This window comes from Heliangelus exortis, chromosome 20 (assembly GCF_036169615.1).
Source record: "Heliangelus exortis chromosome 20, bHelExo1.hap1, whole genome shotgun sequence".
Lineage (NCBI taxonomy): Eukaryota > Metazoa > Chordata > Aves > Apodiformes > Trochilidae > Heliangelus > Heliangelus exortis.
In genome coordinates this window covers 5,371,876-5,391,042 of record NC_092441.1, presented here as the reverse complement: position 1 = coordinate 5,391,042, position 19,167 = coordinate 5,371,876, and the positions used below count along the sequence as shown (strand labels likewise).

The 19,167-nt window shown below is 37.5% G+C and overlaps 1 protein-coding gene across 1 annotated transcript in view; it reads right to left on the bottom strand.

Annotated features, from left to right (window-relative positions):
* Nucleotides 1–19,167, bottom strand: part of CA10 (carbonic anhydrase 10) — a 150,788-nt gene that overhangs the window by 25,244 nt on the left and 106,377 nt on the right. Inside the window, exon 4 of the mRNA XM_071764063.1 lies at nt 10,299–10,484. Coding sequence (XP_071620164.1) covers nt 10,299–10,484 — 186 coding nt within the window. The remainder of the gene's footprint in view (nt 1–10,298; nt 10,485–19,167) is intronic.

The following is a 19,167-nucleotide window of genomic DNA, read 5'->3' as shown; positions in this document are numbered from 1 at the left end:
CTGCTATTAGAATTTTCAGGGACTAGATGGCAGTAGCATCTCCATATTTTGATAAGAAAGAGTAAATAAAGTTTTACATGACGGGAGGAGATGGACACTAATGAACTTGCCCTTTCTAGCTGAATTCCAGAACTCTGCCTCTGATAGAACTTGCAGAGTGCTAACTGATATATGGTGCTTTTCTAATAATTCTTGTGGCAAACTGCCAACTAGGAAATGTTTTCATAGCAGTCAGATTCAAAATAACCAAGCTACTGAAAAGTGAATGGAATTAATTAATTTCTAATGAGTTTTAATCATGCAGATCTTGGCAAGTGTGTACAGTAATGTCCAGTTAGCTTATGCAGAGATAGGGGTGAGATATTAAACGATAAGTGTAAAGAAAACAGACTTCAAAGCAATATGGTTTAGCCTTGTATATTCTAATTCTCCACAGTGTCAACACTGCTGCCATTGTGCCTCCCATCTCCCATGCTATTTTAAAGGCAGGGATGCCTGAGAAACTGGTCTAATTCTAAATGAAAACTTGAGTTTGCTTCCCTTCGTTGCTTGTAAAATATCCTAATCTATTATCTATCACAATTTTGCCTGAAGGAAAAAAAGACTGGGATGTTTTTCCTTCTTAGCCTTTAATGAAAGCATCAATTGCCTAGATGGGTAGAATACCTCAAATTTAAAGCATTTTGATTTTCTGGGATGCAGCCTATGCCTGAATACTTTCAATTAAGAAAAGGTCTACACTGGTGGTGGAAGTTGAAGTCAGTATGCTAAATACAAGCTGTAACTTGGCAACCTCACAGCATTCCCCAAAAATGTAATGAAAGGCAGCTAGGGCTGTCTTGATTTATCTATTTTTTTTTTTTTTTTTTGACTAAGACACAGAAATGACTCATAAGAAACTATTAAACATAAGGTAAGGGACAAAGACCTAACAAAGGAGTAGCTGGACAGTGGGGGTTCTGTGTGTTAGAAACCAGTCTGTATCATCTGGGAGGGGACAGACTTCAGGGCTGGAACAATTCCTGGGCTAATTCAGTCCTAGGAGAAAGTGGTTTCCTCCTCTCTTCATGTCCCAGGTCAGAATGACAAGAATCTGATTCCTCTTTTCTCTGGAATATTAAATTAAAACTTCGGAAGACAAAAAAAATGACAATTTACAAGTGTAATGAAAAAATAATTGCCAAGTAACATAAAACCCCTTTCAAAGTGCACCTAATTTGCTGCAGAGGTAAATTACTGTTTAATTAAAGAAGAATCATCCTGTATCAAGTAAAGACCCCCCCAAGCTAATGATAATAATTGGAACGAGGCAAAATGAATACTTCATAAGCGACACCCAGGGTTTAGAGGGCTGAATGTTTTTATGTCCCAGTGGTTTAAGAGAGCAAATCCTACAACTGCTGCTCTAAGCACAAAAACTCCACCTTATTGCTTTATGTTGTTGGGTTTTACAGTTGAGGCACCAAGGGATTTAGATTATAGCCTGTGACAGACTGTGCTCTCAGTACATTGGCACTCTCTTCCACTCTTCCCTCCCTCCCTCTCAAAAAGAGAACAGTTGGTAACTGATAAGTAAACATGTGCAAAAATATATTTATTACTAAGGGGATCTGTTTCACTCAGTATCTAAGAAATTCAATATTTATTATTCCGTGCAGCAGATATTTTGCTGTGTCACATGCTCCATTAGGAGAAGCTGACATTGTCACAGAGCTTGCAATTTGTTTGGACAGCTTCTGCAGGCTGCTAATGGATGGGTAGCTCATAAGATTCAGCAAAGCATCTTCCAAAGAAGAAAAGTTTTCTGGCAAAGAACACCCACGTATGTGTAGATAACAAAAAAGAAGGAAAAAAACCAAAAAAACACCCAGTGAAAAAATCTGCACATAGAGTTTCTTACGTTTAGTCTATAGCAAACAACATCTGTGCAACTTGTATCACAAATTGTCCAATAGATGCAAAAAACACTGGGCCCCAGCTTCTTGTGTCAAGTGCTTAGAATTTCCTGTGCAGAATCCAGGGAAAATAATGTGCTTTGGTAAAATATTGAGAAGCCTGTGCTTTTGGATGCTTTCAGGCCTAGGTGATAGAACAGCAAACATTTGTAGAAGGATTTCTGCTTCTTGCTATGACAAACTTGAGATTAGAATTAGTTCTATTGCATGTCAGTGGAAATGAGAGCTCCAAAGCCACAAAGCAGCTGGTACCCTGACTTCAAGAGCCTTTCAGTCATTGCTGTAACTATAACTCCTTTAACCATTACATACAAAAATTTTAAATACTTACATATTTAGAAATGCTTTCCAGGAATCACTAGTCTACAGAAGTCAGGTTATGTCTGTACAGTTTTTTGTCTGAATTTTTGATTAATTCAGTTATTTCAGAAATACTTATTACAATTAGTTTTGGACAATTTTACCAGATCTTGGTGTCAAAATGTTGACATACTAAAACACTTCTGAAAAAGTCCTGCGTTTATTTGATGTGACAGAGAACTGTGATTTTTCACCCACAATGACTACAGAAGTATCTGTGTAACCTGGTAAAATGAAGTGCAAGCCTAAAATATAGATCAAAATCCCTTGGTACCTGAAATTTAGTCTTAAATTTTAGAAGTGGTTAAACACTTGTTATAAAGAATCATTCAAAGTCCAGATGGCATCTAACGCTTGCTTGGTATTATAAAATTAAATGACTATTCCTTTAAATTCTATGTTATTATTAGTCTTTCTCCTAGAAGAAATGAATTTGTAATTCTCTCCCCATATTTTTTTATTTGCTTGTATTCTACAAAGAGCCCTGGTTGGATGTAGGTCCAGTCCTGACTCCCTGTTGGTGTAATAACTAATCCTCAATGGTGTATACACCAAGAGAAACAATCTATTGCAATTTGCTTCAAATAAAACCATTAAACTTTTCCAGTTTTAGCTGTGTTATAAAATACACACTTAGACCTATGCTACGAATGGTAAATTCCCCCCCCCTGAAAAAAACAAATAAAAAAATAGTTTAAAACTTTGTTTTTCCTGCTAATCAAGCTTCAGAAAGGTGCAAAAACAACATGAAGGTATTTACAATATGAGAAGTTTATACGTGAAGTAAAAATCTTTATTGCTGATATAAAGTTTGGACATGATATAACTTGATTTGTGAAGTTAAGTTTTTTACCTAAGGGAAGGATAAACCAGGCTATTTCTAGAATCTAATTTTCCTTTAGCAATGGCAGTGTGACTACAACAGCATTAAATAGAAAACTGTGGCTGCAGAAGGAGCTGGCACTGCCTGGCAATGCAACCATTCACATAAAAATGAGGTTTATTTGCTGTGTATTTTTTCTGTACATATATTTAAAATCAATGACTTACAGTTGCTACACCTTCACTTAATTCTATAGCTCCTCCTGGCTATTGAGTTTTGGAGTTTGGTACTTAACAAGTGTGTATTCCCCATGACTTGAAGCTGACTGTATAGCCAAAAAAGTACAGGAAGAAACATAAGTTAAAAGTCAACTATTTCACTTCAAAAGCAGTAAAGATGAAACTGCTTTTGAAGGTCACTCAGGATTAAGATACATTTTTAGTATGTAGCCAGTGTAGGAAGTTTACTGCATTTTGATGTAAAATACATCACAAAAATATCTGTTCCAGATTCCTGGAAAGTCATCTGTCTCACAGCTTCCAAAAGAGTTGTTGAGAAATAAAAGCTTCCTAGATAAGAAACTGGCTGCATTTTAAATATTGCCTATTTGCTGCTTACAAATACCTGGATATCAGCACATTATTCTAACTGGTGCTTTAAAATTGAAATTACTGCCATGTAGCCCTGGGTGTTTAGATGTTCAGTTACTACCTGCCTTTCCATCCAGTTTCTGCTTTTGGTTTCAAGGAATCATTCTGCCTTCTCCTCTCTCCACAATTCTGCCCATGATTCGTGGAGGTGAATAAAATGCTGAAAAATTTCCCACAAAAACCTCCAGGAAAATCTAATGCAACGTGACCTAGTAAATGGAATTAGGTGCAGCAATTTTTAGTTTGCATTTTTGTCTGCAGAATTGGTTCTTATTCAGTAGCAAAGTAACAATATGTTAAATATGTGTAACTTAGATGCTTTGAATGGTTTAAAAATATAAGTACACAAAGTCTGAACAAAATATGAAAAGTCTCATTTTAATTCATATTTTCAATATTAGATTTTGAGAAATTATTTGCTGTATCTCACGAGACTGGTGAATATTTTAGATGTTGAGGCTTATCCCTTTATGTCTCCCTATGAATTCCTGCCAGGAGTCTCAGAGCATTTTGATCTGTCCCTCTAGTTTGTGCCTGCTCTCAGCTGGTCCTGGAAATGAAGCCCCAGTCTGACAGTTTAATGGGCTGCTAAATCTGAATTATATCTGTGTAGAAATGGACTATGGTTAATTACTAGGGATGCATGCATTGGGTCTGGAACAATATGATTCATACCTGATGAAAATACCCAGTAAATTCAAGCATTACCTTTTATCTTCCTACCCCATTTATACTGTCCTAGGGTCACCAACTATTTTATTGCTGGTTTCAGGTACAGTAAATAAATTGGCATTAGCACATTAATGATTCTTTAGTCAGTGCAACTTTTGCTTAGCATCTTGATTTTTCATCTCATTTTTCTCTGAAAAGCATTTTAGGAATGTTTAAAAAAGTTATTGCTAAGTCTCAATTTATAAAATATTTTGGGTTTCCAGCATGCTTCCCTGCCAGCTCTGCTGTTTAGACTATTTCAGCAGTGTTCTTCCTCAGGCCATACTTTTAATTTCTTTTCCTATGGACCATGCTTTCAAATCCCCAGGGCTCTGCTGTCTAGAAGGATGGGAAGCCTTGTCATCTCCAGGTGGTTTTAGAAGGGAGACAGAGCAAGCAGCCTGCTACTAAAAACCATCTCTGTCAAAGAGCTGAGTTTGCTGATGAAGTCAATAGAGGGTGGAAAAGAATTTCCACTGGATAATTCTTAAATGAGCAGACAACAGTGAGGTGTGAATATCCTTCAATCTGTGCTAATATATTGTTCAATCCTATTTTCTGTTATATTAGGCAGCAATAAACAGCCACTTAACTTGAAATACAAAATTGATTTTGGTTTAGAAAATCACAATAAACAAGTGCTTTTTGGAGTTTAATTCTGCTTTTCACAGATACAAATATTTTGTAAAATTTTGGGTGAAGCCACCTGTAATCTTTAGGGTGGACAGAGATGCATTCTTGCAAGTAATGCTTATGCTCATCTCCCACTGATTTTTAATTACTCATGTGAATAGCCTCCTTATATTGTAGTGATGCCACTAACACCACCTATTCCTGATTTATATTCTGTTTCTATAGCAATTTAATTCATTATCCTATTGACTTTCTCCTCTGATGCTGAACATTAATCTGAAGGTTATAGAAATTTTACTAAACCACCCTTCCATTAGACATGTGTTCCCTCAGCTGGTACTTTCCTCAGAGGCTTATTTCTCACCATTAATAAGCCTAGGAGTAGAGTAAACTTATGTTCTGGCTGAAATACTTAAAAATGACCTGCATATTTTCCCAGAAGGTCTCCAAAATGTAATACAGATGGCCAGTGGCAAATGACAGAGCTGAATTGCAAACCTTGTAGGAATGTGGTTATGAAGAAGCAGCAGATTCCTGTCCTTTCTGCTCTGGGATATTGTAACTGATTTAATGATCCTTTCCTGAGACAGGGACTGCATGCCAGCAGATTTGAACCATGTGAAACTTGCATATCCTCACATCAGTGAGGAGAATATTTTATGGAGAATAAAAGAGAAAAACAGACCTGGGAGAGGAATCTGAATGTTGGGGAAGTGTAGGGGACAGTGTGGAGAAAACAGGGGCTTTTGTGAAGGACTGACCCAGAGATTAGAACAGGAGGCAACATCCTGGGCCAGCTCTCTGTCACCTGAGGGATGCCACCAAATGCCTACCTTCTAGGTGATGACTTTTTTGAGGTGAAGATAGGGGTCTTATCAGGTAAAAGGAGATGTAAATGGCTTATAAGAAACAATACAATGTAGGGTTGGCCTGTACTTGCTTTTTCTGCTGACATTCTCATTAACAATGGCTTGCTCTGTTTTTCCAACATAACTACAGTATTATTACATAGGCACTGTTTTAAAGTAAAGGTTTTTTGGTGTTATTTTCTATTATTAGGAGTATTATTTGTGATGATGATGATGTTTTCTTTGGGAAGGCTATTTAAAACCAGACAGGCAAATCAAAGGTGCACAGAAGATTTTGGTGGCAGGGACACTGTTTCTGATTTAACAACTCAGACTACTCTAATTCTGCAGCAGGCAGGATTAAATTATTCCAGCTGGCAGTATGCTTCTCATAGGCTGTCTATTTGACAGTTCTGCCTCTAAAAATACCAGAAGTTGGATTTGCAACACTGATCTCACTGATAAGTAATCCTTTACTATCACTAGAAGTTCCCCACTCATGGGGAATATGCCTACAGTTAAAGAAATTTGCAATAGTAGAAGGGTGGTATTTCAGAATTTTCAGTCCTCTTCTTGGATTCCTTTTTTCTTTTTTTTTTTTTTTCTCTTTCTTTTGTATTTTCCTAAGATTTCCTACTGGCTTTTGGCAACAGCAAAAGTAAATCTGAGTTCCAAACTGTGTATAGTTTCCAATATGTGTTCATTTATCTAGAGATCATTACAGATTTTTTTTTTACTATATATATAATAGGTGAAACCATTGTGTGTTGATAATCTCTGTCAATCAGTTTTTGAAGGCTGACTTGGAGGGCAGAAAAGAAGAAATTTATTTTTTTCATGTGTTATGGACTATGGTCTCTTTTTTGAAAATCTCCTGCCACTGAATATTTGAAAAGTACATAACCTCAAATAATTAAGCCCCTTGACTTTCTGCCTTTACATTGCTGAGACTACTGCAGAGCACAGCCATAAAGTAGTTGGATGTCTCCTGTAGCACATTTTTCATTTTTCTGCTTAGGAAAAAAAAAAAAAAGCTATGGGATTTTATTACTTTGCCACATGGAAAAGCTAAAGGGTCCCATTTGCACCATGAAAGTTTTGGAGGTTGTTAGCTTTTTATTTTAACAAGGTAGACAGCACCTGAGCAGCAGTGCTCTGGTAAATTCTGCTGTATTTCTGAAAGGAATTTCTGCTGCTGTCTGGAAAGAGGATGCTCTTTCTCATTAAATGTTATGGACTCTGAAGCACTAAAAACTGCTTTGCATAGAGGCAGCAGGCACAAGTGATTGGTGTCTTAGCTGGGGACCTTGCATGGGCCAAGATTTTCTTCTAATTGTTATAATACATTAGGATGCTTATGCAAAGTGTAGGGAATTGTCCCTCTGATAAATACTTGAGTGGGTTTAAGTTTCTTTATTTAAGCATTCAAAAGCCTGCCTTTTCTTTCTGTGTTAGCAGTGCCAAACATATTGATAATAATTTGGTACACAGTTTTAAAGCCCTTAAATTCAAACTATTTAAGCATTAGCTCAGTTATTCTGCTACTAAAATGATAATTAGGGGCTAAAAGGTAACCAGACTATTGTAGAGATGTCTCTTGACAGCCTTTACACCCAGTTAAATGTTAAAGGCTGGGAAATGCAAGCCTCTTGGTATCATTCAGACCACACTATATTTTGAAGCAATCTGCTGTTTCTAGATAGGTTTTCAGGCTCGGTACCACTCCAGTGCTCTCTAGCTTGCTCTGGGTACCTGCCCACTTGCAAAACATCTTTACTAGGCAGAAAGAGTCTGAAAGAACAAACTTTTTGGGTGTTAAGTGGGATTTCCAGATGTGTAAAGAACACAGCAGCTGATTCAAGATGCATTGGGGATGTTTTAAAGCTTCTGCCTTGCAAACACTTGGACTTAATTTTGGTCTGTTTGAGCCAATGTGATAGTTTTCTAGTGCTGTGAAGGAGAGGAGAAAGAGGTGTTGCTCTGTCCTTGGACCTGCTCCCAGGTTCCCTTTCTCTCCCTGCAAGATGCTGACTGTAACATGTTTTTGGGGACCTCCCTGAAAAGGAAGGGACAGACGTGGCTTGGAGTGAAGGGAAGGAGGGGTAGGAATGAGCTGCTTGTGATCTACTGGAATGGTCACAGTTCTTCAGTAACTTCAGCCTTGGGAGTTGTTTCCCCAGCCAAACAGAGCTTCCAGTAAAAGCCACAGTGGGTTTGTCTTGCAGAAATAAGAATAGCAGTAAAAAGGCAGTGCCATGGGAGTTTGCAGTCAGGCAGTGTAAGCCTGCAATGATTTTTCTCTGGGTGCCTACACTTGCTGAAGCTTAAACCAGCAAATACTCATTGCTATTCTTACCTGCACTGACTAAATTAAACCAATGCACTTATGAAGTTATTTTTCTTTATCCTCTCTCCTCTGACAGCATTATCCAATGCAGAAGTGAATTGTAATTAGCAGGAAGAGTCTGGAAAGCACAGTTCAGTAGAAACACATCCTCTATATAAGCTATCACTGGAAGATGTAATGTCTACAGCTCCCAGCAGCTACAGTAAGAAAACTGTAGGCAGTCTATCTGACTTTATGATAAAGTCACTTATTTATACAGACAGGATTTGTATGGGTGTCTGTTCTAAGAACACAACCAGCTGCTGCCCTTCACTGAAAAATTGAGCCCATGCTGTACAGCATGATTGATTTGAATCTGTGCTTGTACTTTGGAGACTGTGTGTGTTCTATAAATAAGACTAAATTGTGCAGATACAAGCCCACATTAGTAATTAAGGCTTGACCTTTTTGGAACTTACCTGGTCAGCTGTCCAAAACAGCTATTTGAAAAACAAATCCTCAGAGGACAAAATTCATCTCTCCATCTGAAAAGGAGGTGTCTCCTCTAAGCCACTTGGTCTCTTGTTTGTCTTTGCTCTGTTGCCAAGGGAGATTCATCTCCCCAGAGTGATTTGTCCTGTCCTAAAAGGTTCATATCTGGCTACCAGAAATGATCACCCTCTAAAGATGCTAAATCTTTCTATTCACTGCAGGAAGAGTTTGGATAACTGGATGAATCCTTCATATGCTGTGGATCCAGCTGTTCATGACTCAATGACAGTGGTTTCCACTTAGCTGGGTACTCTGCTATCATGAATAAAACCTTTGAGGTCTCTGTTAGTAAATACCAAATATGAATAGTACTTCAAGACTCCTACTTTCACCAGAAAACCTAGTTAAGTATTAACATTAAGAATTTCAAAGCAATGCTCAACATTTCATTTCATTGTAGTCTGATGAATTCATAACTTAAAAACTCTAAAACCCCCCTGCATTATGCTGATACATCATATCAAATGCAATGGTGTCATTCAACCAGATTTTTGCTTTCTTGTTCAGTCAACTTGCTTTTGTTTGAATATTGCTTTTCTGTAAATCTGAACAGCAAAGACTTCATTTACTACAGCCTACTTACCTTTCAGCTCTTAAGGGAGTAATAAATCACATATTCACTTATCATAGAATTCAACATAGGCAACCAGAAGTTGTGTAAGACATGAATAATTTCATGAAAAAGCTGCCACTGGCTGTATTATACGTTTATGTAGCTTATAAAACAAAGCAAAAGATTGCCATCAATTATAACACCATCATTTGACAACTCTTCAATTAATTTCCTGCTCTTAAATAACCACTGTTGCACAGTGCCAAAGAAAATGCCATGCATTAACTGACTCATCACCAGAATTTATGATAGATAGTACAGATGGTAATTTGATTATTCATCTTCAAGAAACTAAGTGCTTTATCTGGAAAAACTATCCATTTTGGTCTTCTGAAAGAAGGGTAACAGGGATACCTAGAGTATCTTTAACAAGAGTCCCTACAGTAATGTGCAGTTATTCTGATACACTACATTTTTTTTTTTTTTTTCAAGATTTTAGTTGTTAATTCTGCCAGGTTTTACCTGTCGAGTCAACTTTATTTCTTGAGCAGACCAAGAGACTTCTGTGGAACCATCTCTAAAGTTAACTATTTTTACTTGAATCACAAGTGGATTGATACCCAATCTCATATATGTGTTTACTCAGGATATAAAGGGCCCATCAAAAATTACTTGATTACTCTTGATGAGCCTGCCAGGTGTTTATGCACACAAGAATACAGCAGTTTCATTTTTTAGATACGAGACACAATCTGCAGGGTGTGGGCACGCGGAAGGAATTTCCCTGATTTTCCGAATAGATGAAGGACAAATCAGTTTGCAAAAACCTCCAGGCAGAAATGGGAAGTGAGTAATTCATGCTTTTAACTCCAGAAATGTTGCCATACCTCCCCAGAGAAAGCCTGTCCATTGAGCAGGTGCTCTGAGCCCTGGCTGTCCTCACTTCCAAAGTGTAACCGGATCTCTTCCAGGCGGTGGCTGTACGTCATCGGGCCTCCGGAGATGTTGACCAAATGCTCTTTGTCTAATCGTAGAGATACGTGTCTCCCTGTGTTGTACATTGTGCCACTGACCTGAACAAAATAAGGAGGAGAAAAAGCATTTTTCTCAGGGTAATTTGTAAAGCCTAAAACCTTGTTATATGTACTCACTTTTTACACGCTCCCATTTCAACGTAGGAATGTGGCTTGTTGTGAGATGAAATACACAACCTGAGGTGATACTTCAACTTCTTCTCTGAATCTCATACTGTATATTCAAATATTTTGCTAAATCCCTATTTTTAGCCAGGGGCACATGGTTAGCACAGCAAATACCATTGTTACACTTCTAAACACATAGGCTTCAGAATAGTTTTTAACACCAGGCTTCACGACAGAACTTCTGCACTGGAAATGGGAATATATCAGCTGACATAAATTATATAAGTACACTTGAACATGTCTGAAATTTAACTCGTTTTCTTCCTTATTTTAATATTTATAATAAAGTTATCCAAAAGTAAAGGGGCTGCAAAAAGCAGGAATATAATTATTTATATATAGGGAGCCCCACTCCTGCTGGACTTGCAGGTGAAAACTTTCATTGTCCTTCTCTGCAAGACTCTTTATTTTGTTATGAATATTTTATGCTTACAATTGCCAAATACTTTAGCCATAGTGGTACAGAATAAATTACAACTTCATCATGTATTTCTAGTTCCTACTACATCTCAAATAGCTGTAATGGTCTTCAAAGATTCATCTTTATTTTTAAGAAGACTGAGTGTTATGCTTCATTTGCAAACTGATTTACAGCTACTGTAATGAAAAAAGAAAATGACTGTGGAAATTTCTCATATGGAATATAATTCTGTCATAATTTCTACTGCCATGGGGGAAGAGCTCCTATAGTAAGAGGTTCCTTAATTTATGCCATTAGGAAGTGAGATATGCCAGTGTGAGCTGAAGTTGTGACTTATGTAAAAATGGAATACTTGAATAACATTCATTTACTTTAAGAAGAGGAAGTGTAGCAATAATATGCTTTGTTGAACTCTAATTTAAAATTAAATACCTGACTATTATGTATTATATTCTATACGACATCAGTAGTATAGTAATTAACATTGCTGCAGTGTCATTTAATCTGTAATGCTAATTACTGACTTGAAATGACCTGTTTTCTTGCACAGGATATTGTAAAAAGTTACACTGAACAGACTCTGTAATAGAACTAAATGAGTGAGATTAAACAGCTTTTGATGATGATTTTCTATAAACTTTGATACAGATGTTCTGGTTTGGTGTTTATTCCAATTCAAAACAAGAAATCATACATTTCCTATTAAAAGTGCTAAACACAAATATTTCTCTTCCTTACAAATAAAACATGATTTTATTTGAAAATGCTCCCCAGCTTTTTGGCTTGATTTTGCATTCATGATAATTAAACAATAAGTTGAGTTTAATAGGTGGAAGAAGGTCAGTTTATTGGATTCAGTTTCAGTGCACTGCATATGAATGACATAAAATTGCTAATCATAAGTAACAAATGTAGTTTAAAAACAAACAGGGAAAAAACTGTTTAAGGCCTCTTATTCACATTTGGAAACTCATGCTTCACTGAACACTCTTACCTTTAGCAACTATGCAAAATATTCAGAATACATTTTCTTTCTTAAATTGGTACAAATCTCAAATTAGGGAACTATTATGTTCTCTCTTAAGGTAAAAGTGACCCAAATAACCTCTCGTATGAATAAAAAAAATTATCTGTACAGCAGAGAGAGGGGAAATGGATGAGAGGCAAATCTCTGGGCAGGTGTAACATTTGTCTTTCTTATTTCTCCCCTCATAAAAATGCAGTGCTGGCAATGAGCTGGTATTGACAGTTTTGCAACAGAACTTCCTCTCATAACTGCAGATAAAGAACACCAGTGATGCCCTGAAATATCTGCTATGCCTCATTTCTGACCTGCAGGGAGGCAGGAACACTTGAAGTGAGACTGCATGGGCACAGAGAGTTGTTACCAGCAAATCCAAGGTCTTCAATATAGCAAATGTGAGATCTTGACATTTTTTCTGCTTTCCTAGGTTTAAGTACTGGTTTTCTTATGTGTGTGTGGCCATGTGTACCAGATTCACATATTCAGGACCAAACTGCACCTTCAGGCCATGCCCATTTTATTTCTTCAGTGTGTCAGCAGATACCACCAACACTTGCAGCTTTCAATGGGCACTTCTTATTTATCTGTTTCATCTGGGCACTAGAAATGACACTCCAGAAAAGAAAACATGGATTAAAACATCAACAACAGTAAAAGCTGTTCTCAGAAAACAGCTACATCCAACACTGTCACACCACCCCTGTGCCTGACCCCAGTTACTTCACCCATTAAGGAACATTTCAAACCAGGCAATTTCACCTCTGGCAAAATCCCTGAGTAGAACAAAGCACGTTGATGGGCTTCAACCTTAATTGTGGAACAGCTCAACTTTGGTAGACTTTAATTAAATTATTAACATATTCCTGATGTAGTTATTTTCTATTTAATCTCACTCATTTGAATTCTTGCTTCACAGAGCTCTGGGCACATAATTCCCCTGCAGCATTGTTCTCCCTCTTTATCTTGACACAGGAAAGCCACACAGGCACACTCAGCTAATATATTCTGTGCTACGTTTCAAAGTAAGAACTGAATACCCTTTTGGTATCTGTGTACAACTTGCTGGTCCTGAGATCACAAAAAAAAAGTCCCAATTCATGCCTTTGAAAGGTAGAATACAAGCAAAATCAATAAAAATCCATTTCTAATGAACAAAACTCTTTGATGCATGTTTATCTCAAAAGCTCTACAGTTTTCATAATGACCATTAGGAAAACAAAACCAAGCAAACCATGAAACTTTTTTTTTTTTCCTCTAATGTTCTTTAACCCTGTATTTGTGGAAGCATTTTTGTTGTGTCCTACTTAGCCATAGATCGTGTTCTCTTTTTTCTTTCATAACTAGTCCTGAACTAAATATTTTTCAGAACTTCCTTAGCTGGTTTACATCATTACTTTTCATCCTGTGTTAAAATGCCCTTTAAAGCCCTGGGCAAGAGAAGCTTCAGGAAAAGAAGCCTGTTTGAGGGTGAAGCCGTGATAAAAATGTTAGCAGGAAATGCAGGAGGAAAGGAGAAGGAGCTGAGATGGGTTCCTTGCCTTTCAGCCTCATGCTATGTTAGAGTTGACTGTCACCTTTCTGCAAGGGGAAGTCAGGCTCTCTGCATCCCAGATGCCTTTACAAAATAGCAGAATATTGCATTTTGGATTTATTTGGGTAGGAGTGGTCTGAAGATTAATTCCAAGAACATTTTAAACTTGTATCAGTGCCTGCCAGTGGAGAAACAGTGAGTGTAAGGAAGCAAGAAAATCAATTGTGTGTGGCTGTCTGCTGGGGTGTCCTTGGATCTTATCTGCAATATTAGATGTTCCTTTCTTGAGGATGAAAATAGAGTCCTCTTAGAGTCCTATATTCTAGAAAAAGAAGAAAGCAGCTCTGCAGGTTCAGGGAGAGGTGGGATTTCCTGCCCTGATAGCAGCAGCTCAGCTGCTAATGTCACATACTTTGCCACTTGGTGTCCTTACAGCAAGAGCAGCCCAGATCCTAAGGAGCCTGCAATGTGCCATTGATTTCCTGCTCAACTCCTCTCCCCCCCTGGAGAGGTTCCAGGAGGCACAAGTGCTCCATGAAAGTATTAAAACACTAACTTTAAACTGTTCCTAGTTTCTGCTTTAAAAATGTAAAAATAAACCTGCATTTGTCTTTTGTCTCACTGGGGAAATAAATATCAGTGCTAGGTTGTTTTATTTTCTTCCTGATACCCAGGCAGGATCCTATGCAAAATTTCACTCTCTAGCTCAGGTCACCTGAACTTGAGTTTCTAAGTGCAATGGTAAACTTAATAAGGTTTTTTTTCCTGAGTCTCTCAATCCAAATTCCTTTCATTTAACATCTTTGTTTGGTTGTTTTTCATAGTATCTTGACTAAACCATATTCTGTGATGTATGGCACTGTCCTCCTTGATTTGAACTGATTGTACTCTAGAAGTGTGTTGTCTGTCTTGTGTAAAGCTGAGACTGCTTCAAGGTTTCAAAACAGAGTTTGCAAAGATTTCAGGGCAAGTCTGATTTGAAACCTGACTTTGAGAGACAGTGACAAAGCATCACACTGAATTAGAACCTCAAAAGTAAACTTCTGAGGTTAGCTGGTTCCTTTATATCAAAGCAGTGGCTAAGAAAGAACATAAATTTTCTTTATATTGTGCTTATGGCATCCTGTTAGATTTAGGAGCAGTGTTCTGCTGCTCTCTTAATTTTCCATCTGTTGTTAAAAGGGACCTAACCTGGAGAAAAGAAAAATTTTACAAAGTTATTCTTCTAAATTAAAGTTGCTTAAAAAGGGCATTCTTGAAGAATTGAAGCGATTGATGTGGTTAAATAGGAGACAATTTTTCTATAGATTTCCCAAACTTTTGGGAGCTTTCTCCCCATCCTGCAGGTATTCTCTGTGTCTGTGCCTATGTAGACACACACACACGTATAACAATTTAAAATTATATTTAAAGAATTGTTTTATATCGTGTATTCCATTTTATTTCAGCACATTTGACGAATATTTATACGTTGGAATAGTTATTTTTCATAATCTTATTTTCCATGCCTTCACCTCTATGCTTACTCATTGCATGCACCAGTGAGCAAGAGAAGCTGCGGCCCCGCCGCTGTATTACAGCATTTTCAAAATTGTTTTCACTAAAGACCGTACTCCTTGACCTTGGAAATCTTCTGTAGATTTACTCATAAATCTCCCCTAGACGTAGAAACAACCGAGTGCATTCCGTGCTTTCCTTTTAAGATCCTATTCCAGCTGTTCCCTGCAAGTTTCCTTGGTGCCAGCAGATAGCGCTGCCCACCCATCCCGTGGATCCTCACCTCTGCACCCCCGGGATTTGCACAGCCAGGCAGGAAAACCCAAATTCCTCTTTTTATCTGTGTGACAGGGCTGTAATCTGCTGTAGAAGTGGTGGTTTCAGCTGGGGGATAGAATTGTGGGGTCTGCTGCATCAGTCCAGCAGGTTTCTAACCTACAAGCCAGGGCCTGAAGGATGCAGGACTCTGTAGGTTGCTTGAAGGCCATCAGACAGGCAAAATATCCAGAGTGCCTTTTTTTGTAAGGATATAATAGATTTTATGTTGTGTTTATTTAAAAAAAAAAAATAGGGGAGGTGGAATTAAAGGTAAGGAAACAGCAGAGGTTTGATACAGTGCTGCTTCGTGGGAGGGAGCTGCAATATAATTGCTGAGCTTCGAAGAACAACAGGCATCACCATCAATATTTGATTAGAAAAGGCCTGCATGAAAAATGTAAAGTGTAAGAGAGAAATTTAAAGATTATTTGAATCTTTTCATCTTCTTAGTTGCAAATTTTTAAAAAGGAAATGGTGCTAATGAGCCCAGTTAACCCATCTACCTGCCTAAGTAATGTGTCATCCATCAGCATATGATACAAGACACTTTTATTTTGCTTTTTGAAAAAGCTCTGGTTTCAGAAAGAATCTTTCCCATTTAATACTCTGCACTTTTGCCTGTTTACTTTCCTTAAGTGCCTGGTCTGTAAAAAACTTGGAGCAGACCTCATAAATTAAATATTCAAACTCACTGGTTAATGAGCACAATATGTCAATTTTTGCTGATCAAAACAATGTGCTTCAATAATGTATACACCATTCTGTAACAAAAATATAATTTTAATAGGGGACCTGCAGGGTCACACTTAGTCTGAGATAATTGTGTGGCACAGGATGGGAACAAATGAAACTGCTCCTGGGACAATGCTCATCTCCCACAGAGTCTGTGTATGCCACATGCTGCCTTTAAAGGGCTAATAAACTGCTTTATTGTATTTCCATTACTCCATTAATGCAATGATTTTTGCTTGGTAGTAGCTATGAAGCCTAAAGCAGATTCAGCCAAATTTATGGTGTTTAGCATTAAGAACTGCTGGGTTGGTGCAGTTCCCCAGGCCCCAGTAATCATAGGTATCTTCAGGCAGTTAAAATGGGGAAGGGATTAGGTTGATTAGGTTGAGTTCCACATTTTTTGTGCTTTAAAATGAGGCAGAGACTCCATTAAGATCACTGTCAGTTTTTGTCTTTTTTTTTTTTAAATAAATACTCTTAGTGCTACAAAGGCTGACACAGATGTCTTTATTGTGGTAGATACTGGAGTAACTTTGGTTTATTCATTCATCACAAGTGTTGTGTGCCTGCATCATGCCCTTGTGTTCATAAAAGATGTTTGGGGTTTTCTAGGAAAGGTTTATACCATGGGATTTCAGAAGGAGACTCAGCAATTTGCAATCCTGTGTGTCTACAGCCACCTTTTTACCACTGATAAGTCTTATCCTGGGCTGTGACACAGTTACAGGCATTATATAAAAGAGGGGAAAATTACATTTGTGTTGCTCCTTTTTAGTTCATTAACCTTAGTTTAGAATTAGGCTAAGTCAATAAGTAATTGAGAGAATAACTGGGGCTTGGAGAAATCATTACCCTAATTTAGTATTGCAGTCTGTAACAAGATTTTATTTTGATGAATCTGCATAAAAACCCGTGTTAAGGATCATTTATGTCTCTGATAAAGGGGTTCTGAAAGAATTGCTTTTCAGAAACCTGAAGGCTTGCATGAATTTTCAAAAGGCTGTGAGTGGTACAGAAACCTACAAACTTGTGAGAAATCTGGATAAACGAAAAATTACTTTTCCGTTTTTTAACGTGGGCTTAAAATGTAAAATCAAATATGTTAAAATCCCAAGGGTCTAACTGAGACCCTTTTTTTAGGTATCAAGATGCACTGACCTTTGGTAGCTGCCTGGATTTCAGGGCTCCCTTCTTTCAGAAAGCTCTTTGGCTGAAATGCCAGAGGTTTTCCAATGGAATCCAGATCAGATGAAAATTTATTGGATGAATATCAAAATGAGTGTGTTTCACTTTCCTTATGTTTTCCACATAGCAAAATGGTCTTTAGAGCTTTACAAGACTCAGAAAAACTCATTTGCTGTAGTTCTTTATTTCTCTAATTCTTTTGTTGCCAGGTAGCTCTAAGTTTCTGTGTCTGTTCAGTTTTCATAAACCCTGTTTAGCAAGGAAGGGACCACTGCTGTTTGTTGAACTCCCCTGATCACTCCAGCCAAGAAGTGCATGAAAAAATAGCAGTAGAAATGAAAAGAAGAATCTCTAAAACTCAAGCTTTAGCCTGAAAGGAACAAAAGTTTTATCAGCTTTTCCAGTAGAAAGGTAACAAATTTTTGAAAGCAGTACATTGAACACAGTCAAGCTTCTTCCCCCAGTCACTTCCAGGGAAAAAATACAAAATTATTTCCTAAGCCCTGTATCTCTGGAGGTAAATTAGTATTTAGATAACTTGGAATTAGACCTCAACAAAATTCATGATGTGTCAAGACAAATCCTCCGTGGCATGCAAACCCCATGAGCTGTTCTGCCTGGTAACATATTCTACTGTGGATTTTTTTTTTTTTTTTTTGTGGGATGTTTATTTGTTTTGGGGTTTTTTGATTGCTTGTGCTTTGGTTTGTTTTTTGAGCTGCAGGAGAGAGCTGTTTTGTCCTGGCTTGTTTCTAGTTCTTTAAAGAAGGTGAATAAATTAGCCTTTCCTGTTGCAAATATTACTGTTCCTGTTTAGCAGAGGACTGTTCTACTTTGCTCATTTTATCTGCCTCAAAAGCATGTGTGTACCTTTTCATGTTAGGAAAACCATGTAACAGCAGTAGAAGTAGAGATAAAAGAAAACAAACAAACAAATCCTATCCTGAACTTTTTTCCTGACATTTCACTCTCTTCTATTCTTCCAGACCTCTTATTTTTTTTCTCTTGACAATGCACTTTAGAAAACTTACAAATGCTTTTTTTTTTTTTTTTTTTTCTTTTAAATAGAGCTCCCTAAAGAATTATCAGTTCAAGCTGAACTACAAAATGTTCAAATCTGCCTCCAATTCAGATGCCAGCACCAAGGCAGCTTCTCCTCCTCTGAGCTTCCCAGACTCGGTGTGCTGGGTGTTTGTTGCCATTCCAGTGGATGCACACACAAAACTCTTGCAATCAGGAGGCATCCTAGGACTTCCCTTAAAAAAAGTTGGACAAAAGATTTTGTGTTTTATTCTGCTGTTTTCTTTGGGTTTTTTCCATCCCATGTTACCATCTGTGCTTCTTGATTGGCCGGCCACGGGGGAAGAGCTGAAACTTTGTTCAGAATTGTGAACTTCTGTAGAGCTCCTTGTATATTGGAGTTGTGTAAATGAGCATTTTTACAAGTAATCAAAATGATAGAAAGCTCAGAATACCATAAAGACATTTTTTCTCCTACGTCATTCCCAACCACATTCTATCCCATGCAGAATGAAAGACACTTTTCTGCCAGCTCAAACAATAATGAAATGGTGAGAAACTCTTCTGAAAAAGGCTATTAGAAAATCAATTTTTGTAGTATGCCAATTTGCCACCAGTTTCCCTCTTTCTCTTGGTCACTGTGCTTACCTAAATGCAGATTTATCTGTTTCTGGAGAAAAGTCCATGAGGAAAGGGGTTATGGGATAAAGTCAGCTGGGGATCAGCATAACACTTAATGCTTTTCCAATAGGGATACAATTTAGACTGGGTAGAATCTTAACTTCCCAAACATAAAAGACAACTTCCTTTTTAAGGAGTGCTTTAC